The sequence below is a fragment of the Pleurodeles waltl genome, chromosome 3_1 (genome assembly GCF_031143425.1).
Source record: "Pleurodeles waltl isolate 20211129_DDA chromosome 3_1, aPleWal1.hap1.20221129, whole genome shotgun sequence".
Classification (NCBI taxonomy): Eukaryota; Metazoa; Chordata; class Amphibia; order Caudata; family Salamandridae; genus Pleurodeles; species Pleurodeles waltl.
In genome coordinates this window covers 682,326,616-682,340,564 of record NC_090440.1, presented here as the reverse complement: position 1 = coordinate 682,340,564, position 13,949 = coordinate 682,326,616, and the positions used below count along the sequence as shown (strand labels likewise).

The 13,949-nt window shown below is 45.9% G+C and overlaps 1 protein-coding gene across 2 annotated transcripts in view; it reads right to left on the bottom strand.

The window, feature by feature from the left end:
• The window catches only part of TINAGL1 (tubulointerstitial nephritis antigen like 1), a 121,222-nt gene that overhangs the window by 45,606 nt on the left and 61,667 nt on the right, over nucleotides 1-13,949 (bottom strand). For both annotated transcript variants that reach the window (XM_069223290.1, XM_069223289.1), the window contains 2 exons: nucleotides 8,036-8,128; nucleotides 1,231-1,345 (listed from right to left, as the gene is read on the bottom strand). In XM_069223290.1, the coding sequence (XP_069079391.1) occupies nucleotides 1,231-1,345; nucleotides 8,036-8,128 (208 nt within the window). The remainder of the gene's footprint in view (nucleotides 1-1,230; nucleotides 1,346-8,035; nucleotides 8,129-13,949) is intronic.

Genomic DNA, 13,949 nt, shown 5'->3' with positions numbered 1-13,949 from the left:
TCCCATTGCCTTAATGTGCTCCCTGCCTCATGCTGGCAAAGTTGTCGTCATGTCTCCTGTAAAGAGAGGAAGAGGTGGAGGCCGAAGGAGAGCCTATAACAATATGTGCTCAAAGTTTCCTCCCCACGGTGGCGGGCTGGATTTCCTGGAGGAAATGAATTGATAAGGACCAGGCCGGCCTATCGCACAGATGTCTTTGTGCGCCTTCCAGCATCGTAACTCAGATTCTGCCTGGATGAAAGAACCATTATATTTTCAAAAAGGAGCATTCTTGGACCGTACCACGTGACAGGTGAGAGAGCTTTGAGGAACAATATAAAGATGTGAGAAGGTGTGAGGAGAGCATTCTTGTTGGCGTCTCAAGACCACTGGGGCACAGCTGACTCCTGCAAGGGTGGCAAACATAATGCATGAAAAACAGGTGACATAGATGATCAGCGAGGACCTGTGCGTAGGCTCAAGGGGGCGGTAGCATTTCACCGTCTATCTGGAGTGATGTGAGCAGTTGTGAGAATGGGACCCACACCGCATCCCTTAGTGAAGAGAGTGAAGGCATTACACCACCAACATGGAAGATAAAGTACTTGGGAGGAACAGAGATAGAGGTGCCAAATTTGAATGCAAAAGGGGAGAGAGGTTCAATAAGGATCTTGGAAGAGCTATGAAGAGATCATTCAGATCTTAGTCCTGTATGGGCAGATCAGGCTTAGGTATTTCTGTGATGCTCTGGCAAGGTACAGCTCTGTCTCTAGCCCAACCTGAGCATCAGTACAGCTGCCCCCAATAGCAGGATCTGAAACAGTGCATGTTTTGTGGTTTATGTTATTTCCTTACATGAGAGGTCTTTGAACAAGATTTATATTTTCTGAGCAGCCTCACACACATTTGTGTGCTTTTCTAAGAAATAAACCGGACCTACAGCTAGTTTTCACCCACGGAATAATGGTCTCGTAGAGCGCTGCAACTCTGAGATGAAGAGCACATTCATTATTTTGAGTGGCAGGATGTGCTGCAGTGGGAGAGATTCCACTATCTGCTATGTGTCTCTCGCAATGTTCTCAAGCAGAGCTCTTCTGTTTGTCAGGGGCTCTCTTTACTTGTTAGAGGATTTAGTGAAACTCACTAATCTGCAAATCTCTGTATTAATCCCCTGTGGATAACAGTAATGAAGTTGTTCTGCAATACTTCATCACTGTAGGTAAACCATCTGTATGACAGAAGTGCACTCACATGTAACTCATTCATGTTCATGACGGATGATGGAGGTTTACTCGTCCCCAGGCGGTAGCGGATACCCTCGTCCAGCGTCATCCCCCAAAACTGACTGTAGTTGGTGGCACGCCAGCTGCAGGGAGAAAAATGGAAACACTTCTATTGTAACACAGCTCAACTCTTAGCCATTCAGTTTTATCAGAACGGGTCAGTCATAGAAGGAGCCTGCAGCAGCAGAACTGGGTACATGTTTAGTTAAAGCACCCTCTGTGAATTTATTTTACACTTGTTTATATCTGTTTGCCTTGAGTCATACTCCTACCTACTTAACTCCTTATGTCACTCACCACATGAACACTGAATATAAAATCTCTGTCTCCATTAATATAGCCTCCCAACCCACTTTTCTGAGTTTTTCAGATTCTGAACCAAGCCGATAGATCTGAGATGTAGCGGGTTTGTACTTGATCTTTCCCCCTCTCTAATGACCCAACTCACCTGGCAGCTTAGCCATGACACAAGCGGATGAGTTTATCATTCTCTCTCTCTCTCTCTCTCTTTCGCTCTCTCACACACACACTCACACTCACATACATATTGCACACACATGCAGATGCACACACACATATTCCACACAGATGCACGCATACACACACACCCGTAAACACATGCAAACACACAAAACAGTTACGCACACACACCCAACCACATACACAAACATACACACACATGCATGCACACTTATTTGCCACCTGTTTCTGGGATCACTTTCTTCATGGTTACAAACATCTAAAACGAGGTTGGCATTTAGAAAAAAGGCCCTTAAATTAAAGAGCACCACATTTAAGGGTTGTGAAGGTAATCAGTTATAGCCGCCCTTCTCCCTCATCCTCATCACCTAACCCAGATTTGCAGGCTGGAGAGGAGACAGACATGCATTTGGCGACTTAATGTGATGCACGTTCCTTGAACCAAGTAAGAGTTACACGCAAAAGACATACACTGGGCAAGTGCTCTCCAAATCTGGAGCTGTCTCTCAAAGGTCAAAAAATGACTTGCAAGTGAGGTCCACTATAATGTAATGAAATGCTCAGCATCTTACAGACTAGCTAATTACAGTCCTGAGTTGTGACACGCTTGCCTGTCAACAGGGATAACATGGTATTACATCAAGCTGTGTGCAAAATGGGAGCGAATCCCACATTGTGTCGCAGTACTAGCAGAACAGTCAGAGGTAAACACTCTGCAGTGGTATACAATTATAACTTGATATATTGAATCAGGGCCAGTCTGAATACCAAAATGACCCCTTGTAAAAATGTTTAAAATAGATTCACAGTACAGGAGATCCCAGCTAAAGTGAGCATATTGGACTTTCATAGCAGGGTCATGGTAACCCATCCCTCTCTCAAATCAGTCACATGGCTAGCAGCCTGATGGAAAAATGCCAGATTCACTGAATGGCCTATTCAGTCCTAGAGTGAATCATAAATTCATAAGCCCACAATTCTTAGGAATGAGGATGGTTAAATATTTATGATCTCATCATTGTTGACACTTTTCAGTGCTACAAAGGAGAAATCATATTCGCCACACTTGTGCCCAAGTGTCACGACCAAAATGGTGGCTTGTGGAAAACTACTGACAATGTGGAATGTAGGAAAGTGCCTCTTTTGACATGGTCACCCCCCCTTTTTGCCTGGTTTCTGGTGCAATTTGGACTGAAAAGTGCATTGGGTCCCTGCTTAGCAGGGCCCCAGTGCCAGATCTCTTTCCCTAAAACTGCACAATCATTTTTTCCAATTGGCAAACTTTTAGCTACCACTGTAAGTCCCTAGTAAATAGTACCCCTGGTACCTAGGGCATGGGATACTAAAGGAGGGCCCCTGAGGGCTGCAGCACAAATTCAGGCTCTGTGTCTTGGTGCAGAGCTACACGACATGGCACACAGCCTGTGTGCTGTGTACCCTTTACACTGCATGTAATATATGTAAGTCACCCCTCTAGCAGGCCTTCCAGCCCTAAAGCCTGGGTCCATTATATTACATGTGCATATCTGTATAAGCAGATATTCCCCTGCTATGTCTTTGTCAATTCTCAGACATAAAAAGTGAACAGGGAAGCCATTCTAAGTACATATGCTGGCCCCTGGTCACTACGAGTTCCCCAGCTACATAATGGCTTCACTGAAAATAGAGATGTTTGGTATCAAACATCTCATATTAATAAACCCTCTTTGAATCCAGTGATGGATTTATTAATACATGCACTCAGAGGGCACCTTAGAGGTACCCACTGGAAACCTACCAACTCCTAGCGTGGGCACTGACTGGTCAATACCAGTGTAGCCCCTTAGAAAGAGTTCTGGTTCCCAGAGGTGAGAGCCAATGTTCTTGAGGGCTCAGAACAAAGGCCTGTGCTGGACAGAGGTGTGATGTCCTCTCCCAGACAGGATGGACACTCCAGGGTGGTGAGCTTCCAAGGCCTTGCTGCCTTTGAAATGCAACCAGACCCCTCCAACTGATATAGAAGGCTGACCTTCAGTTCCTGACCCCACTTTTGGAGTCAGGACTGGCAAGAAAATTAGTTAAATTAGGAGAAGTGCCCACTTCATGCCAGTCCGAGCCCTAGGGTGGATGAGCTGAAATGACCACTACTTTTTAAATTCCTCATATTGTTTGGAAGGAATTAGGGCAATAGGGTTAGGGCTATGCCCACTTCCCAATGTTACCCTAGAGGTGATCAGCCCCTGGCAGTCCCTGTAACGCCCCTAAACTCAGTATTTAGGTGGCACCCCTGAACCCTAGAACTCAGATTCCTGATGACCTAAGAAAAGACAGACACCACAGAAGTCGCACCAGCAGAGAAAACTGAAGACACCAACTGTCTTGTCCCCAGCCCTCCCGGCCTGTCTGGAGCCCTGAAAGAGCCTGCACCCAAAAGATGACTTGTCCTGCAGCCCAGCGACCTCCAAAGCCTTGGGAGGACCGCCTGCCTTTGACAAACGCTAAGAACTCCTGTGGAAAGCTGACCTGTCCAAAAGAAACCAACTCCAAAGAAGAAGTATGCCTGAGGATTAACGAAACCGCCGCTGGATCCACTTCTGCACCCAAAACCCACAGCCCGAGTCCAAGTGGCCCACCGGTCCAGTGAAGGTTCCCCAGCACTTCTGAACAAGAGTCCACCAATGACCAATGTTTAGGGCCGGGGTATTGCTGGTGACTAGCAGCAGGGGAGTGGTGCTCACTCCACCAGTTCACACTGTGCATGTCAGTTTGGCCAGCTGTCTTGAGATGGCCAGCGTGACATGCGCAGTGTAAACCTCTCCACCTACCTGTCTTAGATGGCTGTGTGGAGAGCAGACACAGGCCCCTGTGCCTTGCTAGAGCATCGAGGCAGCCCGCTCAAGGCAATCCAGCCACTGGTCTCATGCTGCTCATCTGCAGCATGAAAGCAGCATGAAGATTAAGAGAGAGAAGCTGGCTGAGGATCCATGGGGGGCTGTGGTGCTGACTGCACGAAGACGAAGACCGTGGGTAAGTACATTTTTAAAAATATGTTTAGCTTTTGGCCCACTGGCAGGCACTGTGAGAAACTTGCATTGCCTTCAGCCTTAATTTCAGAGCTCTCAGTCACAGCCTGTTATAATAACAAGCCATGATTAACAGCTTTGGAATGCGAGTCTAAAGGTATTGTGATTTTTTACCGTGCCTGGCACTGGACTGGCACTCTGCTCAATGACCCTCCCACTGTTGAGGATCACTGGCTGCCGTGGCCTGGATTTTACCAATAGTGAATAGGGAATAACTACTATCGCTAGCATGAGGAGGCAGTGGAACAGGGAATTGCAAAAGAAAGAAATGAGACCTCAGGGATTGTTTATGAATGTCATATGTTTCCTTTGTGCGGGTAGCGGTACATATAAAATACTTATCTTATTTCATACATGTGACTATTCGGCTGAACAATGATTTATTGCTGTTGTTGCAAGCATTTTGAGTTGTAAGCCTGCGTTCACTACCCTGTATCCACTCCTTTCCCCCGAGGGAGCCTTGGAGTGTTCGCACCATATCTACCCTGAGAGTCAGCTATAGAAGGGGTAATTGGCCATTTACTCAAAATGCATGATAAGTTGGGCCCTGGAACATCAGGAGTGAAAGCCCTCAACCCCTAAAGTTGGGCCCAGTATACCCTGCTTGTGTCGTGGCCCTCTGAAAGGAACTCTGACAAAAGCCCTTTCAATGTCTCCGGGGAACATAGACACACATTACCTTTCTTTTTTCACACTGGTTTGATGTACTACTCGCTAAATTATCAGACCAGTCCTCTGAGATTATCATTTCACTGAAAGACTTGCCTTAAATATCATAGCAAAACCAGTATATGGAGCCCTAATTTCATTGTCTATGTCATAAAAAAATATAGGTTCTCTAATCTCTGAAAGAAGCAGGGCAACCATGGATTTGGTGAAGAAAGAGCCCTACCAATTTACAATTTCCACTGATTTCTAAGCAAGGCCCTTAGAGTTACTTGTGACAGGACTAAATGCCACACTCATTGCTTTCGGGTGGTCTGCACATTTAAATGGAAATGGAATCAGAAAAAGAGAGCGAGACAGAGGGAGAGAGATAGAAAAAGAGGGCAACGGAATGGTATACAGTTGAGGGTAATTAAAAGAGAAACAAGCATTGGCAAAGCCAATACGTCACGCCTTTGGGAGAGCTACTAAGTTTGTCAGATTCTTTTAGCCAAGTGCAATATGGCTGGAAGTTACAAAAAAAAAAAAAAAGCTATGATCCAGCCAGTGCTGACCATGAAGGTATTTTCTGCCTTCAGAAAAAAAAAAGTTTAATTATTTTGTGTTTAAGCTGAAGTTCACAGTGTTAGTCTCACATGAAGATAGTGTCAAAAATGCCAGGTATAGCAGGGATTAAAGTGCTGTCTGCATCTTTGTAGCATTTTGAAACACTTTGGTGTGACTTCTGGGTGGTTTTTTTCTGCCAGCAGGAAAGAGAAGGGGCAGGCAGCAAAGAGGGAGTGGTGTAGGGGTTGGTGGGACAATCATCAATGGGGTAAGGGCGGGGTGGACCGAACAAGCAACAATTCAGGAGGAGGTTGGGAGGCAGGACAAGAAACAATGCAGGAGAGGAGGAATGGGGTGCAATTAAAAGGAAACAAAAGTACCCCTGAAAGCAGCGAGCAGTAGAAGGACACTGGGCAAGGGAAGCAATACTTGGGCCATGCTCCACGGTAGGGGAAAACACACAAAGATGAAGTAAAGCCAGCACGTGCTAACGAAAAAGGAGCAAGGAAATAAGAGTGATGATAAAGTCCACCTGTTGTAAGCAATGAGCTGGTTCTAAGCTCGCAGTAAATAAACAAAAACTCTTCCAGGTGGCAATGCATGTGTGTTCTCAGGCTAGACATAAAGTATAGTGCATGGTGGGGGGAGAAAACTGTCAAAGATGTTAAGATACCTGTAAAACACACTGAAGGGCATAAAACAACAAACAATGGCCCTCATTCCAACATTGACGGGCGGCGGAGGCCGCCCGTCAATGTTGCGCGTCAGGAATACCCCTCCGCGGTCCAGAGACCGCGGAGGGTATTCCAAGTTTTCCCCTGGGCTGGCGGGCGGCCGCCGAAAGGCCGCCCGCCAGCCCAGTGGAAAACGACCTTCCCACCATGAAGCCGGCTCGTAATCGAGCCGGCGGAGTGGGAAGGTGCGACGGGTGCTGTTGCACCCGTCGCGTATTTCACTGTCTGCAAGGCAGACAGTGAAATACATTTTGGGGCCCTCTTACGGGGGCCCCTGCAGTGCCCATGCCGTTGGCATGGGCACTGCAGGGGCCCCCAGGGGCCCCGCGACTCCCCCTCCCGCCATCCGGTTCCCGGCGGGAGAACCGCCAGGAACTGGATGGCGGGAGGGGGAGTCGGAATCCCCAAGCCGGCGCAGCAAGCTGCGCCGGCTTGGAGGATTCCTTGGGGGCTGCGGGAAACCGGCGGGAGACCGCCGGTTTCCCTTCTCTGACCGCGGCTAAGCCGCCGCAGTCAGAATGCCCCGCGGGGCACTGCCGGCCTGTCGGCGGTGCCACCGCGTCCCCCGGCCCTGGCGGAAGTAATCCGCCAGGGTCGTAATGACCACCAATGTCCCCAAACTTTTTAGAGGTGCAAGAATGAAGGCAGGTGAGTGTTTAAGGAAGGGACAGGATCTGGTCTGCCTCAGGGGAAGCAGCCTTTACCATGCAGAACCTTTACCATGCAGTTTTTACCGTGCAGGTAAGTCCCATGAAGGTACCTATTTGTACCTTTACCATGCATTTCTGTGTAACACACACACGCGCATTTTTTTTTAAATAACATACTTTTATGTTATTTAATAAAAGTGATTTTAGGATTTTGGGATGGATAGAATAAAGCAAGGTGAGGGTGACTTTAGGGTTCAGCGGTATGTGGAGGTAAAGGGAGGTAAGGGTGACTTGAGGGTTCAGGGGTAGGTAAAGGAAAAGGGAGTTAAGGGTGACTAGAGGGTTTAGGGTTGGGTAAAGGTAAAATGAAGTGAGGGTGACTTGAGGGTTCAGTGGTGGGAAGAGGTAAAAGAAAGCAAGGGTGTCTTTAGTGTTAAGTGGTGGGTAGTGGTAAACGGAGGTGGGGTGAATTGAAGGTTCTTGGGTGGGTAGAGATAAAGGTGGGATAGGGTGACCTGGGTTATGGGATGGGTAGAGGTAAAGAGATGTGAGGGTCCAGGGGTGGGTCGAGGTAAAGGGAGGCAAGGGTGACTTGAGTACTCAAGGGTGGGTAGAGGTAAGGTGGACATATTTACCCGTAATTCCCTCTGTTGACTGCATCGATCATCTGTTCATCGATCAGGCACACATGTTCCTCGCAGTTCCATGCTCCGTTCGCACTGCAGGTGCTACATTGAAAATAAAAATGACGTTAATATAACCTATTCATCTTTCTTGGGACACCCGTGGGCAAAGATCACAAGTTCAGTAGAGCCAATAATCTCAAGAATGCGCAAATAAATGGCATAGAATAAACGTTTACCACTGGCACTGTTGCCACCTCAGCAACCTTGGCTCTCATTTTCTGGTTTAAAGGAAGTTCTAGGGCAGTCTTTTATTTTTCATTAATTCATTCACTTGCAAAATATAACGTCCTTACTTTTTTTCCAGATTAGCTTTATTGTGCCAAGATGTCATGAAAATGTTGCCCTTAATACTAGCGTCTTGGAAAGGCCTAACAGGCTCTAGGAGCTCGTTATGCATTTGTCCCAACAAAACACCCCTTGACGATGCCAAACAAAATGTTGTACCCTGTAGCTGTGCAAGTTTAATTTGCTATGCGTACTGGGGACAAGTCTGATTCTAAACCCATAGACCCTTGTGACCTACATGAGAACTTAGAAAGAGGAAGACAGGGGCACCGATCTCAAAGCTTTGACGCAGTGCAGGGCATCAAGCAATACTAGAGGCAACAGAACTGCCATATCTATAAAGAAGTGGCTCAGTTCTGCCCTCTTCCTACGCTGGTGCACTTACTGCAGTCATGTGCCAACACATGGCAGTCATGTGCCAAAGTGTAAGGGTGTGTGCTCTGTGGTCAGCATATTACTGGGCACGAAGGGGTGTCTTCCTGCACCAAACTATGCTGAAAGGCAATTTCCTCTTTGTGCAAAAGGAAAGAAATAAGGTTAAATACAAATGTTTCTCCTCTTTACGCCAACCACAACAGGCGCAGGATTTTGGCACAAATCCACATCTAAAATTATTTGTAGATATGGATTTGAATCCAAATTCGTGGGTTAATTCACGGGAACGCCCTGCCACCATGTATGGAATGCCTCCTTTATTTAAAAGAACGCAAGGCAGCGCACTGGGTTGCACTAAGTTACCTCTGGTTACAAATCAACACAAATTGCCATTTGCACGGGTTTGTAACTGCCAATCCGGACTTTGCATCAAGTCTGCAAAAAAAAAAAAAAACGCAAACCTAACACATTTTTTTTTTGTAAATCCTGTTCAAAGTGTTTCTCCTGTGATCCAACATTCTGTCAAGTGGGAAAGTTGAGATTAAAACCAAGACAAGGAGTGTTGTCTTTTTAAAAACTACTTCATGAATCGGGAAACATGGGCTAATTCTGCAATTATATTTCTCAGGGGGTGCATTTGCTGAGATTTGGCAGATGAGGAAAAAAACCTTGTAAAACAGCTTTTTTTACTCACAGTAATGTACTTCCATACTGTTTACAAGCTATTTTCATCTTTTTAATCACCAAGGAATCATTACACTTTTTACAAGCAAATCAACACTTTTTTCTTATTTTTAACAGTTACATTGGATGTTAAAATGTAATCAAAGTTGAGATTGTTTTAAACGGTTAGTGCTGGCTGAAATGTTTCCACAAATTGTTTCCCACCATGCAGTCAAAACTTTTCTCAGATCTGGGAACAGTCAGGGAGATGGTACAGAACGCTGTCCGTTAGCTTAAATGCTAGGCACTGGGCTTGTATAGGTTAAGTTAACCCTAGCTAGTTTCCTTGTCTTACCATTGATAATGGATCGACAGGTGAAAGTTTGAGAGAGTGCACCAGCTGCGGTATAACACACTTATTACAGTAAATGTGAAGATGTAATTGAAGCTTTGGCTTACACCGGTAATATCTTGCTTATCCCACAGCATACACAACAGTATAATGTACATCAGGGGCCAAAGCTAGAAGTCTTTAGCTCTAACTAGTTCAAACAAATTGCTTGAAACAAAAGCGGGGGCTACGCCAGCTATAAAAACACAACAGGGCGAAAGTTATCCTATGCAGTCAATGTTCACCTTCAGAAGGTCAACGTTTTTGAGAGGGATTTAACTGTCCAAGGTCAGATGACTCTATGTTTTGGGGGCATGTATCTCTACATTTTACCCTGTTTTATGTGGTTTAATCTTTTGTGTTTAACATTTGCGGAGAGTGAGTCGGAAGAGTGCGGTAGCAATTGATGGCCTTCGATAGAAGGGTCCACACACAGCTGTGTTATTGGGGTAAGGCTTCCCCACAACACACAGGCCACTCTCTTTCTAACCACTTTTCCAGATCCAATGGCTCACAGACTCCTCCTGGGATTGTGGCAGGAGGTTGCTGTTTGACTTGCGTTGCCTTCTATTGAGTTTACATCTTTGTGTGTCTCACAAGTAGAGTAGAGAGTTGCGCTGCGCCATGGGTGTGGGCAAAACTAGTTTCTCCAGCAGAATCCTGCCTCTGCTCATCAGAATGAGAGGAAGAAGCCAAGATATGTGACATGGATGCTTGTTTATAGGGGTGCGGGTAAATCACAAGGCTTTTTGAAGGAAGTTTTCACTTTGTATTAGCTGGTGGTGACCCTCTGAGGGAGATGTACCCTTGCAGCACAGACTGTTATTTGACCTTAGCAAAATGCTTCATGAATCATTTTAATTGCTTACAACCCGGCACCACGTTTTTAGTGTGCCCACAACGTAGTTTTTCTGCGATATTTGTTTTAAAGAAAACATCAACAAAAACATCAGCTAAATCCTAAATAAATTCATTTTTTTTACCCGATGAGAAAACCAACCCAATTTTTGAAAAAAACACCAGTATAAATATTTTTATAACTATACATATGTAGGCATTTGAGTGTAGGAACCTAAAGAAAAGAGAAACGAAGGCTAATAATTTGCTTAGGGCTTTCCTTAAGGTTTTCACTGATACCGCCAGTAGAAAAACATTCGAATTTAGTTCTAACGACGTTTACATTTTAGAACTGCAAAAAAGTTGTTATCAGTTTTTTTCCTGACCAAAAATTCCGTAAAAAGACGCCCAATGCCGATTCACGATTTCTTTTTTTTTTAATTAATAAAAAATTGCACAGCATGCAGAAAATGAATCAAGGCACATCGACCAGAAGGAACCAAAATCAGCCATTCCAAAAATGATGAAACTGGCCTCACATGACTTCAGGTAAGTGAGCTTAGCGAGTAGCCCTGTCTCTAGGGTTTGTATGTGTGTGTATGAAAAGGGTGTTCTCCACCAATCAGTCCAAATCGTGCAAATCTAGGCAAATATTTTACTAAGAACATTCAGGATTGGATCACGCCAGCCCACTGGTCCCCAGCCTTGCGGTCCACCGGAGAAATGCCAAAGTGCTCGACTTGCTATGTGATTTCCAGTTACAACCCTAACCTCAGTGGGCACTGTAGGGTAGACTTGCGGCTGAATATACCCCAGCCGTGCTGCCTGGTCCTAACGTGTGACCAGTTTTAAACTCTCCCAAATTCCACAGGTGCCAGTTCACCCCCGCTCAATGCATCCAGGCACTATGCAGTGGGAACATCGACTGGACACACAGAGGCACCCTTCCACAAGGGGGGCACGTGAACAGCTTTTGTCCTCACTGGCCACAAAACATGAAAGTGAAAATGAGTTTATCAGCAGCAGGATGGAGCAATCCTTGGACTTCCTCCCGGATCTAATCTCAGTTCCTCAGACTCGTGCGGTGCTATTTTGGTGGAATGTTTGCTAGTTTAGATTATTCCTCGTACACAACTAGTGGAAACTTCCAGTGCGCACAACGGCTGGCTGACATCCGAGTACTGCAGCGTTAGCAGCTTTTCCCTCGCTCGAACCTGACTGAGCTCTGACGGTACGAGAGTCCTATGGGCCCTTCACTCACTCACTCACTCACTCACTCACTCACTCACTCACTCACTCACTCACTCACTCACAGTACTACAGTCTTAGAGTACGGCACTGCCTGACATAAAACTGAGGTCTCTCACTTCTCAAGCCCCTGAGGCTACTCACTGATTAACAGCAAACTGAGCTCTCCCAGTACTACAACTGTCTGTGCCCTACTCTCACTGACGACAAACTGAGTTCTGCCAGTACTACGTCATTTTTACCTTACGCTCACTGACAGTAAGCGCAGCTCTTCCCAGTACCATACGTGTAAGAGCCTCACTGTCATGGGCACCAAACAGAGCCCTCCCTGTACTCTAGCCTTACGTGCTTCACACTCACTGGCACCAAGGTGAGTTCACCCACTGCCATCGCATCAGGACTTCATGCTCACTTGCACCAAGTTCAGCTCTCCCAGTACTACAGACTCAAGACTACACACCCACTTGGGCCCAGCTCAACTCTCTAGCATCAGTACCCCACAGTCCACACTCATTGGCTCAAATTAGGCCTCACAACTCCACACTCACGGGAGCCAAGCTCAGCCCTCCCAGTAGTAGAGCCTCTAGACTCCATACTCACTTGCGTCGCGGCCTCAGCTATCCCAGTCCCACAGCCTCAAGACTCCACACTCACTGACACCAAACTACATTTTCTACAGCACTGTGACATCAGTAACTTTACACACATCAACATCAGGCAGGCCTATTCTCTGTACTAAATATTCATTTATTCTGAGCTGCGTTCTGAGACCAATTCTTTGGGAATTCTGAACACGAACAGCAAATAGCAAGCACTGTTGAAGCCTCCACCAAACCGTAACCATTTTATTCACAAGTTACACACAGAAGACTCTTAGGGCTACATAACCCTACTCAGCTTTCACACAATTGTAACTATGTACAACTGAAGTATCATTTTGTAGAGTCGCAACATCCACCATTGGTCGAGGCATTCCTTCATTTCATCTTGAAATGCTTGCATATCCTATGGGAAAGTACGCTTTTGGGAGATTTACATCTGGACGAAAAGAAAAGCGTTTGAAGAGATCCATTAAACCATTGCAGAGGTTGGGGCTGTATGCTAATAGCGCCCTATTCTCTGACTTTAGATATGAACCTCTGATGGATGTTAATGCTCATAGTATTTTTTTCTTTAATTCTGTTTTTTATGTTTGTAGACCTTGGTCCCTTAAAAATTATTGGTGGATTATGCACAATGTTTTCAACTCACTTCCACTTTCTACTGGAAGCCAACAGAGATAATGCAGGCCATGTTTGATCTGGTGTCTCAGGCCCAAAAAACAAAGCAGGCAGCTTTATCCTGGAAGACTGGTAGCTTTAGGGGAGTTTTCTGTGGTGGTTAAAGGTGCATTCAGTCACAGTTGTCTGTTGAAAAGCGAACATTGTCACTAAGAAGTGTCAATTAGGCACTGGCAAGTGTTAGTTGTGAGCAAACTGGAGATGGCTGTCCAAGGATATTGCTGAATACATCTCATCTTCAAAGTCTGCCTTCTGGTGGAAGATAAGGCTTGCACTCTGACACCGATGACTTCTGCTGAAAGAGGGGCTCTTGGACAATACAGCGTCGGCCGCGGAAATAGTTACTAACACCCTGGTGTCATAGACACGTAGGGCTTTCTAATGTGTGGACACCCAAATATACAAACATAATCACTGACAGGTTCTTTTTGAGTATTTTAAAGTTTAATTTTGTTAATTGTTGCTCCGCTCCTCCATCTCAGAACCATTTCATGGCAGGGAATTTACACTGGTGAGAAGTTGTTTGTTAACGTTTTCCCTACAACGAAAGACCAATTGCTAGCTGGCAATTTCGAGGTAATGGGGAGATGGGCGGAGGCCCAGCCGCCGTCCGTGTAGTATCAGCCACGGCCTCCTAGGTCCTTAACACCCATGCCAGCACCAGTCCATCCACACACATTGGCAGGGTGTCCTACCTCATCTACCTCGCTGTCCCGAGCTCCTTGACAGACATGGCCTGCCTCTGCCCCCTAGCACGACTTTGTCTGTGTTTCTCAGTTCATGT